This window comes from Abramis brama (assembly GCF_963993115.1).
Source record: "Abramis brama genome assembly, chromosome: 4".
Classification (NCBI taxonomy): domain Eukaryota; kingdom Metazoa; phylum Chordata; class Actinopteri; order Cypriniformes; family Leuciscidae; genus Abramis; species Abramis brama.
Window position 1 is genome coordinate 33695306 of NC_139966.1, and position 15179 is coordinate 33710484.

The 15179-nt window shown below is 37.5% G+C and overlaps 1 protein-coding gene across 3 annotated transcripts in view; it reads right to left on the reverse strand.

Moving 5' to 3' along the window:
* LOC311080814 (uncharacterized protein) overlaps positions 1–14587 on the reverse strand; it is a 41463-nt gene extending 26876 nt beyond the window's left edge. For 2 of the 3 annotated variants that reach the window (XM_084110954.1, XM_084110957.1), the window contains exons 1-2: positions 14541–14587; positions 14098–14246 (exon numbers count right to left, since the gene is read on the reverse strand). In XM_084110954.1, the coding sequence (XP_083967080.1) occupies positions 14098–14182 (85 nt within the window). In that variant the 5' untranslated portion in view covers positions 14183–14246; positions 14541–14587. Of the gene's footprint in view, positions 1–14097; positions 14247–14540 lie in introns of those variants that run through there. The other variant, XM_084110955.1, reaches the window with a different exon arrangement.
* Between the last annotated feature and the right edge of the window lie 592 nt (positions 14588–15179).

The following is a 15179-nucleotide window of genomic DNA, read 5'->3' on the forward strand; positions in this document are numbered from 1 at the left end:
ACAAAACTTGGTAGGTGTATTGTTCTCATCAAGCCGGACAACTTTCTAATTTACAGTCATTACCTCAGACCAACAGGAAGTCAGATATTTTGGTTTGAATGTGGATTTTCTGGAGAATTTTCTCTCTCTCTCTGTGTGTCTCTGTGTGTGTGGGGGGGGGGGGATTTGTCTATTCCATTTAATCTTTGTTTTTCAAGGTTTCAGGGGCTTTTGGGGCCCTTAACGTGCTCAAAAACTCTTGAAACTTTTCACACGGGTCAGAACCCACGGTCATCAGAGCCGGGCTGAAGCTGGTACCCATGCTCAACAGCGCCCCCTTGCACACGGTCTGAAAACTTGGTCCATATATCAAACACGCTTGCATGAATTAATATGAAACTCGGTACACATATAGATCTCATCGGGCTGAACAACTTCCGCACTCTAAGTTATTAGCTCCGCCCAACAGGAAGTCGGCTATTATGGGTTGTTTGAAAAACGCATGCTGTGGAATTTGATGTACTCATCCTAGAGAATTCATCCAATCGCCTCCAAACTCGGTTAGCATGAAGTCAAGACATTGAGGATGCTAAATTGCGGACGGATTTTTGATATCTCGAACGGTTTGGCCGTGGCGAGGAAACGAATTTATGGCGAGAAAAGAGAAACACGAAGTAATATAACTTCTGCATACGTTAACTGATCTTGATGAAACTTCAGCAGTGTGTTCGTGCTTCAGCAGGCCAATCAGATGGATGTAACTATTGTGAGTCAAAGTTATAGCGCCACCAACTGGCAGCAGGAAGTGTGTCACTTTCAAAATGCTTTTTGACCGCACTGACATGGATAATGGTGCAGAGCGAGCGTTTTCAATGAATTCCTATGGAAGTAGGAATGAACTAAAAAACGTTCGCTCTTCTCTGCCCGTTCCTCGCCGTGGACGCACACCATATATATATGTTCATTTGTACATCCAATTATTGAGCAATTATTATGCTTCACTCGCTCAAAAGCCATAATATCTCTCGTGGACAAACTAAAATTGCGCGCGCGCGTTCTACTTCCTAGCTCATTTTCTCATGGGGGAGAAATATTCTCTGGGCGGGCAATGCAGAGAAAGGGGAGGTAACATTTCTCCTTATAACGTCAAAAGGAGGAGATTCAAGATCAGCCCGGTTGAGCTTCCATTTTCTCAAAGGCAGAGAAAAATAGCAAAAGCTCGATTTACACCGATTAAAATTTCTAGAAACTTTGGGACCATATACAGGCTATGGGGAACTCATATTAATGTTAAAAAACCTCAGAAAGTGGACATTTCATGTCATGGGACCTTTAAAAAGCCTCCGCACCCATCTAAAAATCTCTAAGAACGGGAGCATATTAAAACGAGATATCAACTCGTCATAAATCAATAAATCAACTCATCAAGTCTCCACACATTCCATTGTCAATTGCACTCGTTCCAGTTGCGTGTCCTCAATCTGGCAACCCATGTTACCGTCGAGTCTGAGCAGGAGAGGGTGGGGGAAACGACGATCTCCGATATTTTGAATTTGGACTGCAGTACCTATTTTAACCGCTAGCTGCCATTCTCAGGGTTCGTACGGGTGCTTGAAATCCTTGAAAGTGCTTGCATTTTGATGTTGTGTTTTCAAGGTTTGAAAAGTGCTTGAATTTTGGATAAAATGCTTGAAAATGCTTGAATTTGTAACTGTATTTCTTTCACAAGAAATATCTTTCTGACGAAATAGTTCTTTATTAAATGGAGAAAAAAAATGTAGCCCTTCAGAATCAGATACAGATTGATTTGCGTTACGCTGGCCAGAGCAAAAGTAGGCGGAGTTTTCATTTTGATTTCCGCGGTTGTTTGGATGCACCGTTTTTATTGGCCACGCAGTAGCAACAGTTGAACTATTTTAAACTTTGACCGCGGCGTGCGCGCGAGCTCGCTGAGCTCCGCTTTGGATCGAGTCGCGCGGCGCAAGCCATTGAAATATATCGGTTTCATTTCATAGCGCAGCGCGGTCCGCGTCCTATCTGAAAGGGCCATTAGTGACTGAGAGTACTTGGTGTGATAATGTAATGTGAGTATTGCATGTCCGTTATGTCACGTTCATTTGTGGAATATGCAGTGAACATTGCCAAAATTACAGAACTGTAACGTGCAAATTAACCTGCAAACGTTAGCCCAGTGCATAACAACAGTCGTTGATTGCTGAACTGAAATCAGTCAGTGTCATAAGTATTATACTGTTACTGTAAGGTTTAGGATGGCCCTATGCAATATTTACACTGCTCTATTACAGTAAATGTATTAGGTAACGTTATGTCTTGGCCCAAGACATCTTGGCAATGAAATACATTTATCAGGCAGGTGCCTGTGCACTCAGATATTGTTCAAACCTTGTCTATATCAAGAATGTGTCCCAAAACGGGAAGCCCTGTCAAATATTTCTGTTCAAATATTAAGTCTTCATATTTGAAATTAATTCAGTTTTACAGCCTATAAATCACATTATCTGATAAGCAATATTTGGACATTAATATAATGAAAAGTATATTATTCATATGCTTTAGGCCAGGGATAGACAACTCCGGTCCTGGAGGGCCACTGTCCTGCAGAGTTTAACTCCAACCCTAATTAAACACACCTGAACAAGGCAATCAGTGTTTTCAGGATTACTAAATACAGGCAGGTGAGTTTTTATCAGGGCTGAAGCTAAACTCTGCAGGACAGTGGCCCTCCAGGACCGGAGTTGTCTATCCCTGCTTTAGGCTATATACTTAGTGATACATTTTGAAGAATAAAACTTCTGATTGGCTTAAATATTAGGGCTGCACAATATATCGAAATATTGCAAATGTATATATTACAATATGCATAATTGCATATCGCAACGGCTTGCAATAACTGGGGTCATGAACAAAAGACAAAGAAAATCACTCACTGCTTTTGGCTGAATAGGCTAACTTTTGTAGCTTTAATAAGAATCAGTATATTTAATTCATGCAGTGAAAACTAAGCAGTGTTTATTTTTACATTTGATTAATCAGTTTCTGTTGTTAAATAAACCTAATGTAGGATAACCTGAACCCTTAAACCCCAGTGATGTTAAAATAACACTTCTTATGCTATAGTAAAACACTGATGTTCACTGTCAGAAGTTGTAGGGATATTTTCTTATCACAAAAAGAATGTGAAACACGTATGTGTAGGTTATATCATTTTAAAGATATTTTAAGTTAATTTGACACACTTTAAGCATTATCGTATCGCATATTGAATATCGCATTATTTAATGAGTTATCGCATATCTCATTTTTCTTCAATATCGTGCAGCCCTCTGCTATTATGAAACATTTGGCTGTTTATCTCTTTTAATGTGATAAAAACACTAAATAATAATTTTAACTATGTATTGGTATGTAATTTACGGTAGTGTAAGGTGCTGGGAAAAGCTTTAAAATGGACCTGGAAAGTGCTTGAAAAGTGCTTGAATTTGACCTTGGAAAAAGTGTACGAACCCTGCATTCTCAAATACTGCACCTTTAATGCTGCAAAAGTGATTTTCTCTTTCTCTTATGTTGTTTGACACAAAACTGCGGGTATATTGGACTGATGTCACTTTAAGACGAATGCATGTATCCAATACCGGTAATGACAAGCATCCGTTTTCTTTCTCCATTTACAACTCATAACCGACTGCGTTTATGAGGAAACTCATTGAGGCGGCATTTTGACTTAATTTTCCATGCACATGTCCGTTTTCAGTTATAATTAAAAGTTTCTTAAGGCGAGACACGGCAGGCAAAAACATTGTTTTTTAATGATTTTTGGATATTTGTCTTAAATAACATGTCTTCTTTCAGACTGTGGTGAAAAAAAGTCAGAAATACACATTTAGATCTTTATTTTATTACACTTTGTCTGTTTGCGTCTGTAGATTTCGCGTAAATTCAACAAAAGTTGTCGTTGTAAATCATCCCGCCGATCCGCGATCCGCGATCTCTGTCTGCTCTCTGTCATCACAGGCACGGCTGGAAAGCTCTCTCTTCACTGTACAATGCTGTCGGATCCAAATATGGTCATTTCCTTTTTATCAGCAACCAACGGGCTGAATGCGCAATCTCATTGGCTGATGATAAATCTTTAAAGCCCGTTTTCTCAAAATGACCTTTCTCTCATACTCCAAGTACGAAATCTCCACTTCAGTAGCACCTATATACACCAAACTTTCCAGTCTTGTACCTAGTTATATTATAAAGACATTTACAGAGGGATTTGTAAATATATTATTCCTAGCCTGATTTATATAACATTTTATTACAAAAAACATGGCGAAAATCATTTTTTTAAGGCTTTTTTACAGGATAACAAAAGTAGATATCCATAAATCCCTCTGTAATTTTTTTCCCCATCTAATATGTGAACACAATGAAAAAATTATTTTTAATCTGGCTTTATCCAATATTCAGATTTCGTTTTTTAAAATATATACAAATTAGCGCATATTTAATTAGATATTGCCTAATTTGCATATTTAAACATTAAATTACAGAAAATTTGTAATACATTTTTTTCTTATCTTAATGTAGGTAATCAACTGGGAAAGTTTCATGGTGATATCTGCTAGTTAAAATTTTTACCCTATTCACATGTAGTGTCTCACCTTAAGGATAAAAAAAATTATCTCTGCTAATGCAGTAAACTATATAAGGGAGCCCTTACTTGCACATTAGCTACTATAATATTAAAGGTTAACAACAGAGCCCAAACTATTAACCTAAATTCAGTTGCTAAATATTGTATGCAAACATGTAAACTGCACATAAGGCAGTTTTTGCATTACTTCTAGATTTAATTATGTTTTTTACTTCAAATATAATGTAAAAAATATGAATGACTATTTATGACAATATTAATGAAATATTTTTATTTGATGTGCTAAAGGATTCTGTCATAAAAGTTTTTTTAAAAAAAGCCTAGATAACTACTATAGTTACGATCATTTGGATCTGTGGTTTCTTAACCCTGGAACCCCTTCAAAAGAGCACATTTTCCTAATCAAACACTCCTGATCAACATCAACAACTTTAGAGCTGACAGAACTGCTGTGTAGAGATGCACCGATCAACCGGCCATTTTTTTCCGCATGATTGGCCCGGACCAGTGATCAATTCCGAGGCAATAACGTCAGCTGCGTGTTCTCGCTCTCTTCTCTCCAATGGCAAAATGACACACACCCACCTCCTCTCACTCACTCACTCAATCAATCATCTCATTCGCTTGGGGCAAATAGTGCTTGCAGGGGCGTAGTTTGTGGGGGGGACGGGGGGGACGGGGGGGGGGGGGGGAGATAACCCCCCCAATATTTAAATCTATGCATTACAACCCCCCCAATATTTATACCATGATCACAATATCAAGAGGCATTCCCAAACTTCAACCCCCCCAATGTTCAAACCAAATCTACGCCCTTGAGTGCTTGTATTGCACATAATTTGACTAATTCCTGTGCTCACACCAAAAGCGGGCGCACCACAGATCTATATAAGGGAAGCCGCCTGTCAGTCTCAAGCAGCTTGTGAGTCACAGGTACCAAAATGAGGGCTTACTGCACTTAAATGGCCAAATACACTCAAAACTGTCAAAATATAGACTGGGTAAACCCAGCCCGATCTGCCGGCAATTTGATTTCGCCCTGCAGCTCAGGCTGGAAACCTGTACATTATTCTATCCTGCTTCCGTTACAAATTTGCGGGGACCAATCACAAACTGGCTTATCCACCTGGTGCGCTATTGGCGGGTTTAATCCAGTCCAATTCCTTTTAAAGGGATAGTTCACTTTGAAATAAAATTTTGGTATGTTTTAGCTTACCTCAAGGGCATCCAAGATGTAGGTGTCTTTTTTTCCGCAGTAGTTTCAATTTTGATATTTTTAGGTCAAACCGTTCTTGTCTGTCAGTCATATAATGCAGGTCTATGGTCACCACCTCAAAGAGCAAGCACAGAGTCCAAATTAAAACAATTCCCCATCGTCCAAATTAAACAATTCCCCATCGTAAGTACACATTGATGGCCTAAGACACGAAACGAGCGGTTTGTGTGAGAAAACGAACAGTATTTATATCGTTGTTACCTCTTGAACACAGCCGCGTCCAAGTGATCTGAGGGCGCGGGCGGGTATAGATATATACACTAGATGTCGCCTTGGCCACAGTTTCGTTCCAATGACCACAGACCTGCATTATATGACTGACAGACAAGAACGGTTTGACCTAAAAATATCAAAATTGAAACTTCTGCGGAAAAAAAGACACCTACATCTTGGATGCCCTTGAGGTAAGCTAAAACATACCAAAATTTTATTTCAAAGTGAACTATCCCTTTAACCTCTCAACGATGCTCAATGGCTTCTTTAGTTTAGCAAACAAATTGCTCGAGTGGGTGTAAATACCACTCACTTTCATGTTTTTTTTGCACAACCTGCAAAAATCGCTCGATGCCATTGCTGCTTCTGCAAACCGCTGATCAATGCTCCAAACCAACAAGTTTGTTAACACATTTCCTGCCTGGAGTTTTCGCTGCAAAGTACGTCACCTGGATCGTTGGTCTGATTGGTTGAAGGACTATCCAATTGCGTACAGAGTCATTTGAACTATGCCCGTTGATCATGCCTCTTGTGCAGTAGAAAATACAGAGCAGACTCCCCAGACTAATGTTCAATCTTAAAAGATTGAGCTTGGTATGGTGATAGCCAGACTAGTCAAAATACCCTTCTTGGCGAGTATTCAGTTAAACAGTCAGTTTTGGAATCTAATTAGTTGAGAAAGATAACGCAAGTTGTGTAACAGTATATTGGATTTGTGCATATGCTCTTAAAGTGACAGCAGCCTAATATTCCTGCTGCTGTCTGTCATGTTAATCAAAGAATAAAAGACAAAGAAAATCACTCTCTGCTCTTGACGGAATAACTTTTGTAACTAATTGTAAGCATTAATCTGTATTTAATATTTTACAATGAAGACGATCCAGTGTTATTTTACATTTGATTATTTTTCTGTAGTATTTCTTAGCTGAATATACTGTATGCCAACCTGAAAAACTTAAAGCCATGTTTATTTCATATCTCTTTTTATTGCATTAATTTGTGCTGTTGCTTGAAATTTGTTTATTTGTTCTTATTTTATTACTCTGTTTTTTTAAGAAACTAAAATTTTGCATTACAGAAAAGTAGATTTTCATTTGTATATGCTGTCAATTATAGTTCAAAAATTGGTATCGGCAGGTCACACACACACAAAAAAACATCGGAATCGACCAAGAAAATTGCAATCAGTGCATCTATACTGCTGTAAAAGCAAAAGCAAAAGGTGGTGGCGTTTGCATCCATGTAAACAGATCTTGGTGCACTGATGCTGTTATTACAAAGTAAGTCCCTCGTTTCTACTGATATCAAGTAGCTCTTTATCAAGTGCAGACCTTTTTTATCTGCCCCGAGAATTTATTTATAAGCACCATAATCACTACAGTATGTACCCCCGGATGCTAATGCTAAGCTAGCCATGAAATATATTTGTACTGTTATTAGCGAGCTGCAAACAACACATTCAGATGGAGCCTTTGTCAATGATGGTGACTTAAATCACACTAATGTAAGGACCCAAGTTTTATCAGAACATTTCCAGCCCTACAACAGAAGACAACATTCTAGATCATGTTTGTACAAACATGAGGCCTATAAAGCAACACCCCTCCTCATTTTGGACAATCAGACCACGTATCCCTGTTCCTGCTACCCAAACACACCCCCATCATTAAACATGTGGACCCCACAGTAAGGACAGCAGGAGGAAGCAGATTCTTTATTACGGCACCAGTTCCAGGACACTGGACTGGGATGTGTTTGTTTTTCAGGCTACATTGAATTCCCAGACGGACATTAATATTTACACCAGTTCTGTTCTGGATCACAACAACAGGTGTGTCGACACGGTAACAACCCAAAGAATAACCCAAAACATGCTGCTGCAATGACCCTCAATGACTTCGGCCATGTCATTCTTACCCCCATCATTGCCTGGTGTTTTGAGAGGCTTGATCTCTCTCACCTGAAAACATGCCTGCCCCCAACATTGGACCCATGTCAGTTTGCCTACAGGACGCCATTACTTCAGCTTTCCACTCCGCCCTCACTTGGACAATAGCAACAGCAATAGCAATTTCAGGATGCCTTCACAGCGTGTACATGAGAGAAAATAACTGACTGCATCAGCAGGTGGCAGGTAGTTTATACTCATCATTCAAAAAAAGAAACCAAAACTAGGACTCCAGATATACAAACCATAATCAAAGCAGTACTTGTTTACAATTTTTAACATGAATCACTTATCTTCATTAAAACATGAATGTCTGGAATGAAGAATTTGCATACTAGGAGATTAGAAGAAAAATTGTGTTCTCCTTTTGACTTCATGGTTTACTCGCTTTCATCACTTTCGCTTTTATTCTTGTGAACCGATTTGCTAATGCTGGTCACACAAAGATTTTAAGCACGATTTTGGGCACGATTTGTACGCCACAATGATTGGAGGGGGTGGGGTGGGTAGGACGTAGCCTGATTCGAGGCTTGTCGAAACCAACTTTGTCCAAAAATTCTCAATTGTGTGGTGTCATTACGATTATTTTACTGCTCCCGATCGAGTCGGAGCCTCCCTGATCCCAAATTGTACGACTCTTGATTGGGCTGCCTTCGATAGGATACCCCCACAGAGAAGCACAACGCTTTATTTACATGCATGCAGATTACATGTTTAAAGTACTTTAGCTCCGTTCACAGTAAACGGTGTTTGCCGTCGAGGCTGAGAGGACTAACATTAGTAGTGGCTACCTCAAGCGGTTAAATCAATGTGATAAAAAAACACGCAAACCTGACACAAATGTCCTATGTCGCAATTGTTACCATCTATTTGCATTAGTTTATATCCAGCTGGTCACTTTTATGCATTCATTAGCTGACGAAGTTTTAAAGCTAGTGACGTGATCTCAACATTGAAATGTTCATGCAGCCGACAAAAACAAACAAATCAGAAACGCATTTGATTTCAGTTCTTTTTTTTTAATCACTACAATACATTTTGTTATTTTGATTAGATAATCATCAAGTGTTCTAAAATAAAAGCAAATAGAGTGAGACTGTACATGTAATATATGTAATTTAATGCTTTGCAGATATTTAAAGATGGCCATCTTTCAGCATGACTATTTGGATTTATATGAAATGGTAACACTTTACAATAAGATTCCATTTTTAGCATTAACTAAGGTTAATAAATGTAGAAATATTGTTCATTGTTAGTTTGTTAATTTCAACATTTACTAATACATTTTAAATTGAGTTTTCATTTTTATTTTATCTGTTATTACCTTTGTTAATGTACTATGAACTAACATGAATGATCAAGGTACAATTATATTGCTCATATAATAATACCATAGACTGTAAAAAAAGATGGACGACGACGCCCCTTCGCTCTCTTCCATTGGTGAGAACTGAAGCCACCAGTATCCCGATATGGCGCTGACATCTTGGAACTTGAGTCTGCGCAGTAGCGATCTCAGGACCAGACCTGCGCAGTAATGAGCAGGAAGTAAAGCCGCGAAATCAACGCCCCGCCCTCACTCTCGCAGAATGCACTCTCCCTGCACTTTTTTTAAGTGACCCATGTCTGCTCTGTTCCGCTCCAATTTTGATGTCTGTTGATTGCAGTATGACAAGAGGCTAAAATAAAGTAAATACAATCTCCTCAGTCCTCCAAAGATCCTGAAAAAAAGTCTGTTGGTGCTTCAGCGACTACTTCGCTCAGAGAACCTGTCAATAACAGCTGTCAATCTATAAATTTTATAGCATCACGTAACTAAAAACAAGCTTATTTTAAAAACAGACACTTGAACTTACATCAGTTTGATAAGAACGACAGCAAATGACAGAAACCATCTTTGGAAAAAAGATATCTGAAGTGTAATTTAATTGTTTAGTTGGTCTCACGTCCCGTTAATTAACACGGGGAGGCGGGTTTATGACCTATACTAGGACCAGTCACCGAGGGGCAATCGAGACGCTTTGGCTTCACTTTTCAGGGCTTGTGCAGCACGCTTGATTAATACATGCAGTAAAAATGTATATTGCCTATAGTTCATGAAAGCAGCTAATACATCCTAGTTAAAGGAGAAGTTCACTTTAAAATGAAAATTCTGTCATCATATACTCACCCTCATGTTGTTTCAAACCTGTATGAATTTCTTTCTTCTGCTGAACAGAAAGGAAGATATTTAGAAGAATATCAGTAACCAGACAGTTTTTGGGTCCCATTGACTTCCATAGTATATTTTTTTCCTACTATGGAAGTCAATGGGACCCAAAAACTGCCTGGTTACTGATATTCTTCTATATCTTCCTTTCTGTTCAGCAGAAGAAAGAAATTCATACAGGTTTGAAACAACATGAGGGTGAGTAAATGATGACAGAATTTTCATTTTAAAGTGAACTTCTCCTTTAACAAATGGGACTGTAATGTATGTATGTTTCTAGGTTATAGCTAAAGAAACACATTTAACCTGTAATATTTTAATGTTTAAATAATTTTCTGTAGAATTCGTTCTCATTTTAATATATTGATATTTACATATTTAGCACATTTCAGTTCACCACTGTTTTACTTGGAGTGTTATGTTTGTTTTTAATCCAGTATCCATTTAAAAAAATATCGGTTGAATAATCGGTTATGGGCATGTACGGTCAAACCTAAATATCGGTAAAATCCACTATCGGTTGACCTCTAAACGAAATGAAAGCGGAACGAAATTGTGCTACTCGTTTGTGCTTCACGGACTGTTTATTGGTTTGAGCTACTCACCAGTCACACCGTTACTACACAGCGCTGGGAGATCCAGTGAAGAAATACATTGAATTCGCCACAGAATTAATAACATCGCTGTGATCGCTGTTATAAACCATGGATGTCGTGCGCTGACATGAAAACCAGGAGAAACATTGTCCCATGAATGAACAAGTAATAGAAGGCTTTAAGTCCACAAATCAGCAACATTCACCATGGATTTAAAGGAACACTCCACCGTTTTTCATATTAAACTATGTTATTCCCTTAACTAAGACGAGTTGATACATATCTCTCTCGTCTCAGTGCGTGCACTCAATCGCTCTGGGTAAAACAGATAACTATAATGTATGGCGGAATAGCACTTGGGACTCGGGAGCACTTCGACTCGGCGCAGTAAAAAGTCACGTTGGTTCTAATGACAGAAGTGATAGGGAGAGGATTTTTCAAGCGTGACTTTTTACTGTGCCGAGTCGAAGTGCTCCCGAGTCTCAAGTGCTATTCCACCATACATTATAGTTATCCTTTTTACCCGCTTAGAAAAGCGCCACATTTTATTTTGTGTCACCATACTTGGTCGTGTAACTACTCGTGTAACTGTGTTTAAATAGGGAAAACATGGAAGTGTTTGGTCGCTTCTAGCTTCATCTCTGTTTGGTCCCTAATGAATGAACTGGGCTTAGCTAAGTGCTATCAAAGTGTTGCCGCGCGCCAGAGCGATTGAGTGCATGCACTGAGACGAGAGAGATATGCATCAACTCGTCTTAGTTAAAGGAATAACATAGTTTAATATGAAAAAACGGTGGAGTGTTCCTTTAATGTAGTAACACTAACCATAACTATTATATTGTGACAGAAATAGTCATACGCTTACGAGTACTACACATCTTTTACAAGCTTTTTTAAAACTAAAAGTTTCAAGATGTAGGAATACCTCAAACTTATTTAAAAATAATAAAAAAGATGAAATTACCATTGTAAACAGTGTAGCTGCAGAGGACGCTTATTGGCTATTTTCACCACAATATCTATTTATTTTTTTCACTCGTTTTGCGTTCAAATTGATATTAAGACATTATGAATGACAATAATTAAAGTTAATTTTATCTACACCAAATTAGGCTCAGTGCTTTAGTAGCCGCGTTTCCATTAGCCTATAGATTTGCACAAATATTTTGCGATATTTTCTAAATGCAGATAAAAAACTATTGCAAAATGACGGGGTTTCCATTAACCGATGTTATTCGCCTGAAACGTAATTTTTTCCTCTTGCGATAAACCATTACAATAATTATGCCAACATATGTTGGTAGATTTACATACATCCAAGCCACTGCACCAACCATTATTTTAAATCGAAGGAGACGTAGGTGTGTTATCCAAGCATTAATGGTAAGAAAAATCCCCTTATACTTGTGAACGGCACATATGAAGCGTTTCTGGGTGTTTCTCCCTCATTTCTGCTTCAAGCTCTTGATTGTGGCATTTCTTTGTGGTTTAAAATATAGTATTCCCGTAATTATTTTGTCTTTTATGAGTTTAATAAAGAACTCTGTCTCATCTTCTGCAAGTTGTAATTTCTGTACGTTAAGTAGGGTTGCCATACATCCGGATTTTGGCGCAGCCTAAAGCCGGACACTCATTTGTCCTCCTTTTTGGAGTTGCGCTGAATCGGCCTAAAAAACCCCGCTCTTTATCGGGATGCAGCAGCATAGTGTCTAATGCCGTAAGATCTTTGGTCAAACAAATGATTGGCTGAAAGCGGTGTCAAATAAATATCTGATATATCATTGTTTAAAAATGTAAACAAGCCTCCACGTCGTGGAGTCCACGTGCTGGCTACGTCATGTCATATAACATTAACATGCCGAAACATCAGACCTCATTTAATCCTGAATGGGCAAAAGAGCACGAATTTGGCCATGATGACCCTAGAGGTGCTGTTGTCGCCTGAGCTGATACAGAGGGTGAACTTCTTTGTTAAGAACTGAAATGTGTATTTATTTATTTTTCGCATTCATTATTTGTTTATTTATGTATTTCTGTTATTTACAGAAGTCCAGAAATGTTATGTTTATAGGCACTGTGCACTTTTCAAGACAGGTTCATCTCAGTGGTCAGTTTTTTAAACAGACATCACAATGTCTTGAATAAATACAAATACTGTGAACAAACACTTTTTTGCCTCTTCTGTTACAAATAGGTCTACATCAAGATATATTGTAGATCAAATTGTCTGGCAATGAATAGACTATTTCAGAATCACTGTATCATGATACCATCGATATGATGGACAAAATTGTATTGTAGTTGCGAGTACACCAGAGTCCTATGCAATTATTCTTACCTCACTAAATGCTGCATACTGTTCTCCTTTTTGCTGTTATGGAAATGGCTATCCTAACGTTAAGTCTATTTATTACCAAGGCATTTGTTAGTAATACAGTCAAAATGGGGGAAATGTGAATAACTGCGTTGCAGGATGATTTAAGGTGTGCCCCTAAATTTTCTGCTTGCGCTCCTAGCAAAAAAATTTGTCTGGAGCCCTGAGTTATGTTTATATTAGTTTATATAATTTATTTTACATGTTGGATTTTAACGTTGTTAAATATAATTACTTACTTTGATATGCTATTTGAACCCATTATTATTGCTTGTTATAATAAATTTGTGATTTAAGTAATTTTAAAGGCTGTTGTTCACTTGGATCTATTTTTTTTATTATCCCAATTTTTTTATCCAATTAATTGATGGAATAATCGGTAGAAAACTCGATTACTAAAAATAATCGATAGCTGCCGGCCCTACTCAATTTTCAGTTTGCTTTATGCTAAATAAGTGTTTTTGTTTGATATGGTTGCATAATTAAGTGATAAAAAAAGAATGGTTGGAATGGTCAGAGTTGATATTGTGTTTAATGTTTAATGAGAAGCTTAAATGATTAATGATTAGCTCTTAGGCTACTTCAGTATGATTATTCTGGTTTTCTGAATGACGTCAAAATAATAATGACCAACATGGAAGTTTGATCTTCTCAGGTGCACTTGAAGGCTTCATTAGTATTTGTCCCATGTGATCTCAACATGTCTGTCCACATAAGGCTCCATGTCAAATAAAACCACTTTAATAAGGACACTCATCAAAAAATATGATTCATTTCTGTAAAGGCATTTTAATAAGGATCAAATGACAGAGTTCAGTTTTGAGAAAGAAACCTACCTGTTTGTTCCTCAGTATCTTCTTGTTTCATGCTGAATACTTCTTCAATCTTGAAGTCTTCACTCTCCTCTTTAATAAATGCCATCTTTATAACAGTATGTAACGTGGATCTCAGTTGCTTCACCAGGAGTTTTCTGTGTGTTTGGATACTGTTGTGTATAAAATGAGACAAAAGATGAATAAAAAGTAAAATAATAATTCCAAGCTAAATCTCATTCAGCTCCAGTGTTCAGTAATAAGAGAGTCAGTCATAGTGATGATCATAAATAACCCGATTAGCCATTTGCAATTGGTTTGTAAAAGTTATTACACGTGTTGTTGCATGTTCACAGTTTTGACCAGTAATTTTAGATAAAGCATGACTAATACACATTCTTCGCAGTTAGAATAAAACGGTAACGATTTGCATTGACTTAAACAATGAAATGCTTTAAAACACAAACCCTTTCTTCTGCCGAATCAAGACGAATGAGCAGTGCAGCCTTATGACGTCATATCGCCAAACCAAAATAAAAGTCCTGTTCAGTTTTTAAAACCCCTTGTCAAAAAATCCTAAAGGATTCCAATAAGAATAAATAGAATAGAATATCCAATATCCAACAGAATTTCTATCATATTTTGGAACCATTCCTATAGGTTTATAGGACAATACATATCCTGTATGATTCCGATAGGAATTGTATGTGATGAATATAGTATCAAAATAATTAACACGTGCAAGCACAATGTTGCAGATATGTTTTACTATCCACAACCAAATGCCTTTCAACTTGCGTGTGTAAAATTCAAAATTAAATGAATGTGTAGCAATTTGTATAAATAGAGACATTTTTGGTGAATATAAATGTTTTCTTTTGTATTAGTTTATCATAATTTGCGCATGCAACAAAGAAGATGTGCATTTTTTTTTCTTCACTAGTACTCTTTTTTTATGCTCTATAACATAAGAACATTGTCAAGGAATTACATACAAATACATATACATAATAAAAAATAAAAAATAAAAACATAATTATACAAAAACAAAGGATGACATGACAAAGAGATATGACAAGCAGGCATACCCTACAATTGTATTGACA